We start from the raw sequence: 6,000 nt of genomic DNA on the forward strand, positions 1-6,000 counted from the left end.
TGGAGAAGAGACGGCTGAGGGGAGATATGATAGAGGTCTATGAAATAATGAGTGGAGTGGAACGGGTAGATGTGAATCACTTGTTTACTCTTTCCAAAAATACTAAGGACTAGGGGGCACACTTGACGCTTCTAATTTAAAACAAATCAGAGAAAATATTTCTTCACTGAATGAGTAATTAAAGTCTGGAATTCGTTGCCAGAGAATGTGGTAAAAGTAGTTAACTTAGCAGGGTTTTAATACAGTTTGGATAATTTCCTACAAGAAAAGTCCATAACCATTATTAGGATGGACTTGGGGAACAATCCACTGCTTATTTCTAGGATAAGCAGCATAAAATCTATTAGTCTACCCCTGGCACCCAGATTTGCACACCCAAATTAATTAAGAAGCTCTTAACTACTAATAATTGGATGCAACAACCAATTATTGAAGTCACTTGGCACCAGTTAGGATTTGTACGTGCATCTGGCTGCCCACTATTCTATAAGGCAAGTACTAGCGCGTAACTCAAAAGGGGGTTTGGCCATGGGTGTGTCAGGGAAGTTCTGATAACTTGCATGCATATTTTTTTTTATTACATTCGTACCCCGCGCTTTCCCACTCATGGCAGGCTCAATGCAGCTTACATGGGGCAATGGAGGGTTAAGTGACTTGCCCAGAGTCACAAGGAGCTGCTTGTGCCTGAAGTGGGAATCAAACTCAGTTCCTCAGTTCCCCAGGACCAAAGTCCATCACCCTAACCACTAGGCCACTCCTCCCTACTGCCTCAGCACGCCCAACATGGGCACCAGAATTTACACCATGTTTCAGCAGGCGTAAGTCTGGTGTCTACACTTAGGTATGGCAGTTGACGCTCAGCGCTATTCTTTAAAGGGACATGCCCTCTATAGAATAATGCTTAGTGCCCATTTGTGAGTGCCATTTATAGAATCTGCCCTTAGTGACTCTGGCGCCACATATCTATATCGATATCGATATCATTTTCTAATTAATATTTAAATGAATAGTTAGAAGGTGGGGAAAATACTTCACAATCAATGGGTTTCTTTCACAGAAACCAGTTCTCAGAGAATGCCTCAGGCTATTAGACAAGGCATTAATACACAGACCAAACATAGCGGTTGTGATCACTATCAAGGCGCAATAACTCTTTTGTCTTCTAAGAATTTCTGATCTGAAGAAGAAGCTCATCAAAAAAATGTATTGTTAGTCCAATAAGATAAAAACAAAAAAAGGCAAAGATCTGCCACAGAAATAGCAAATCGAAAGAAAAAAAGCAGATCAAAAAAGACAAAAAAATAGAACAGGAGGGTAACAGAAGAAGTGGTTTATTACAAGTTACCCGACGTGGCCACGTTTCGCCCTCAGGCTGCCAGTCAACATAGCATTGTGAAGTTTGCTGAGTAAGTTTGGGAAGCACTTATGTAAGGTGGTTGTATGACTACTTTTAGGGGTTCACTTTGCTGTTTACCCCTATTAGTTTTTTTACCCCTGACGCAGCCTGAGGGCGAAACGTGGCCACGTCGGGTAACTTGTAATAAACCACTTCTTCTGTTACCCTCCTGTTCTATTTTTTTGTCTTTTTTGATCTGCTTTTTTTCTTTCGATTTGTTAGTCCAATAATAAAAAAAAGTATAATCTTATTTTCTTTTATTGTCTTGTTTTTATTTTGTACCTTCTATGAAAGAAACCACAGATCTGTACATTTAAATGCATAAGAGGAACTAAATGAAGGGGAAAGAGCAGTATTTACTGCATGCATCATTGCTCACCCTTTTAAGGATTACTGGATGGAGACAGAGCAAGACTGTCTGTTCTCACTGGAGATTAACACAACCTTCCCCCCCCCCCCCCCCCCCCCAACCACCAAAGCAGGGACAGCACTTAAAGGCAATTCCACAGGGTTTGATTATCTAACTGGTAAATAATTAAGTAGCTGTAATAATTATATTCTATATCTGGTTAGTAAAGAAACATTTTCCTCCCAAATGCATTGATTTTTCAGTCTTTAGAAAGCTACAGACACATTTTGCACTGAAGCCATGCTGCCGAACTGAAGCAGAATTTTTAAATATTTGACCACAAAATTCAATAGGTCTTGCTACAAAACTATCCTAGGCTTTCTGAGGTATCTTGTTAGAGGTTTATTGTACCCAGCAAGTCATAAATGCATCATATCTCTGGAATGGTTCAGTTGGCTAAGATACAGTTGATTTGCTAGGTATTCTTACCAAAAGTTAAAGCATAGTGCATTTGACTTCAGTACTGTGTCAGAGCATTATCTGCAGTGTGGATGTCCTGGGAATCTCAGCAGCAAGCTTAGCTTAGTTGAAGTCTTATTATACCGATGAACTGGCTTGTTGCAAATCTGCATCATACCCATTTACAAGTAATAAACAGATCTTCCTGTATAATTCTAAAGGGATCAGATATCTGAGGAAATTCCTCTTTCTCCAGCCCACCTACTATTTGCATAAGTACTTTATCAGTTATCAAGGGAGAAAATTATATTGTGTTTGACCACTAGGGAGCACTGTTGAAACATAATCTGAAGACCATCTTCACAGGATCATGGATGCCAGTGAGGAATGTGCTGTTGTAAAGGTGGATAATTAGGATAGGAAGTCAAAATGTGCTGAATTATTTATACTTGGCTCACACCCTTTCATTGGTAGCTCCAAGTGAAACCCATTTAGGTATATTAGGTACTTCCTTGTCTTCAAACAGTTTACAGACAGGGCTCTGTTTACTAAGACAGACTAGTGTTTTTAGTGCATGACTACAATTAGCATGCGCTAAACGCTAAACACACCCATAGATTCCTATGGGCGTCTTTAGCATTTAGCGCGTGCTAACATTTAGCATGCGCTAAAAACACTAGCGGGCTCACAATGCGGCTTAGTAAACAGGGCCCTAAGACCCAGATGCACAAATTCCGACGCTGTACAAAACAGTGCTGGAAAATACCGCCAATGCCAAAAAAGAATTTTCAAATGCTCAAAACTAATGATATGTAAATTTTATGCGAGCTATTAGCGCTGAGCATTGGGAAGTAAGGAGGGGGCATGTGCACATGTCAGGAGGCTACTGATCAGTCAGGAATATGTAGAGCTGAGACAAAACCCAGCATGAAAACCGATAGCATAGACCTTGGCTCCTTCACCAGCGCTGATCAAAAATGCACCTTCTCTATTTGTCTACTAGTTACAAGCTTGAGGAATTTTAGTGGCATCTAAGTGTTCCTTTGGTGGCTCCCCGTACTATTCTTGTCCTATAGATCCCTCTAGTGCTTTGGAAAAGCAATTCACCTGCCAAGGGTCCCTAACCACGTGAGAAGTCACCGAGCAGCGCACTGCCCTCTCCCTTCCAGACAACTCGTTATTTCATAACAATTCATCCCTGCGATCATGATGTGGAGGAAGAGCCCAAAGAGGAAGCCTGCCAGAGGTGGAAAGGGGCCTCAAATCTGTACAGAGCTGGCGTAGGGTTTACAGCAGCAGCCATTGCTAGCAGCATTGTTGGCTGTGCATTGGAGGGAATAGGAAATTCCCTCATCTGTATAATTTTTATTAGATTTGAATGTTGTTGTTTGCATCTAAGCATGGTGTGCTTGCAAATGCAGGTGCTAGTCCAGCACTAATGGCTTCTAGCGCCCACATTTGCTTCTGAGCCTAGGGGCCTCAGTTAACTTGCATTGATTCAAGCTGAGATCTGTAAACAACAGATCATAGTGAGTAAATAGATCCCATTGAAAAAAATGGAGCTTGTGTTATTGAATAAGCATTAAGTCACATTAATATAGATTAGTAAATGAGGTCCTGGGTGTAGTGACTTGCCTAATGTCACAAGGAGGAGCAGTAGGGTTTGGACTCTGGCTTCCCTAGTTCTTAGTTTGCTGCTCTAACTATTAAACTACTCTTCCACTCAACCTATGACACAGAACAGTTACATAGCAATAGCCCAAATAATAACCATAGACTTAAGTTCTTGTCCTGTCAGTGGCAGACATTTTTTAACAGGTTTACTCCTCCTGTTTTATTAAGGGTTATATTATTTTGTATCCAATTGGATTAGATGGCAGGGCATTAAACCCTCTTATTCTACAGGTCTTAATCATTGTTGAAAGGCTCATAATCTGCACATGATAGATCTCATTCTAGTAGTTACTGCAGTTTTCTACATAGGAGGAACCTTCCCCTCTACTGTGATCAGTCTTCATCCTCTTGCCATGTACAATGTCATGACAGCACAGTTTGCTGCTGGTGACCTTGCAAAGTATTTTGAGGTGGACACCTAGTGCAATTCAGTTAAAAATGTAGTGATGGGAAAATACAGCTCAGTTATACCTAGACTGGAAATGGAATGTCCAAATCAGGGTAATTATAACGTGCAGTGTATTTTATAAAATGTTTGCTAAACATGGAGCCTTTTGTGAAATATGCAGAACGCTGCAGGACAAATCTGTGGATGTGGTGGCATGTACAGAGAAAATAGACATCTTACACAAGAGCTAGTTCAAAAAAGAATAGCTATCACTTTAAATGGGTAAACGCCAGCATTTACACTGATCATGACTGAATAGATATGGATGGGCTGGAGTGTAAATTTTAAGGGGCTTCGACCTTAGCTTCAGAACTTTTAGTACAGGAACAGTGCTGGCCAGACTTTTACGGTCTGTGCCCTGAGAAAGGCAGGGACAAATCAAACTCGGAGATATATATATATAAAGTATTACATACCATGTAAAATGAGTTTATCTTGTTGGGCAGACTGGATGGACCGTTCAGGTCTTTATCTGCCATCATTTACTTTGTTACTATGTTACGTATGTAACTAAGGATTTCTGCAAAGGTGGGGTGATTTTGAAAACCAGAGAGGTAAACTATTCCCCCTGCAATCACTCCTCCAGGTTCCTGGTCTAAACAAGGAGTTAGCTGAGAGTTAGGCCTTTGTAAATGCAGACACGCGTGTGTGTGTGTGTGTGTGTGTGTGTGTGTGTGCCACACTATGCCCCTTTCAACGCTGTGCACAGTGGATGCATACATGAATAATTAGCATTTTTTAAAAATTGCTACCTATACTTGTATGCCAATCCCCAGGTATAAATTAGATTTTTACACTTGTCAACAATCACCTCTTAGGGCTACACATACTCTGACACTAGTAGAAACCAAGCATGGCTTAAACCAGTATTATTCTAATTCTTTCTTAGACAGTCACAGACAGAAGAAGAAACCAAGTGCGGAGAGAATGGCAAAGTGAGGGACTTGGTTTGGTATGATGTGCTGGTAGTGGTAAAAGTGTGGACATCTAGTTCAAACCTTTCACATGGTCATGCACCCTATCCAATGGTAAAAATGACACTTTTCCAGTGAAATGACTGAATGCATCTTCACATTTAATAATTGATTCAATTTCATATTGTATGTGGATGGAGAGGAGTAAGGCGGGTTCTTTGATATTAAAGTCGGAATGGATCACTGATTGGACCTCATTTGGGTAACAATCCCAGCAAGCAACCATATAAAAGGATCAAACTGAGCCTAGGGCCATTATGGTCAGAGTACTATTATATGTTTATTGTTCATTTGCAGTGACTGGACCTCTGCAGAATGAGCTGGACACTCTACCGTTCCAACAGCAGGAGTACCAGAAGGTGAAACGTGGGATTGTGGAGAAGTGCTGCCACAGCACCTGCTCCTTGTATGAGCTGGAGAGCTACTGCAATTAGTGGTGAAGGAAGAGAGAGGTGGAGAGCAAGAGAGGGGCTTGGGGTGGGAGGGAAGAACAGTGGGAGATTGCACTTTTGGTACTGCACCTTAGAAGAGTTTAATAATAAAAAAAATTCTGTTGCTGTATTTCTTTTTATTTCATGGGGCCCCAATATACAGTAGTCATGTCCATCTCATGCAAGTCTTGCAGTTGGCTCTGGTACCTAGTTCAGAGTAGCCACAGGGCTGGCTCACTGTGCTGGCTTTAGACATCAGGCTAGTTCTG

At 41.1% G+C, this 6,000-nt stretch overlaps 1 protein-coding gene across 1 annotated transcript in view; it reads left to right on the forward strand.

Moving 5' to 3' along the window:
• The window catches only part of INS (insulin), a 28,006-nt gene extending 22,260 nt beyond the window's left edge, over positions 1-5,746 (forward strand). The window contains exon 3 of the mRNA XM_030199518.1: positions 5,598-5,746. Coding sequence (XP_030055378.1) covers positions 5,598-5,734 — 137 coding nt within the window. The 3' untranslated portion in view covers positions 5,735-5,746. The remainder of the gene's footprint in view (positions 1-5,597) is intronic.
• The last annotated feature ends 254 nt before the right edge of the window (positions 5,747-6,000 follow it).

The sequence above is a fragment of the Microcaecilia unicolor genome, chromosome 4 (assembly GCF_901765095.1).
Source record: "Microcaecilia unicolor chromosome 4, aMicUni1.1, whole genome shotgun sequence".
Classification (NCBI taxonomy): Eukaryota; Metazoa; Chordata; class Amphibia; order Gymnophiona; family Siphonopidae; genus Microcaecilia; species Microcaecilia unicolor.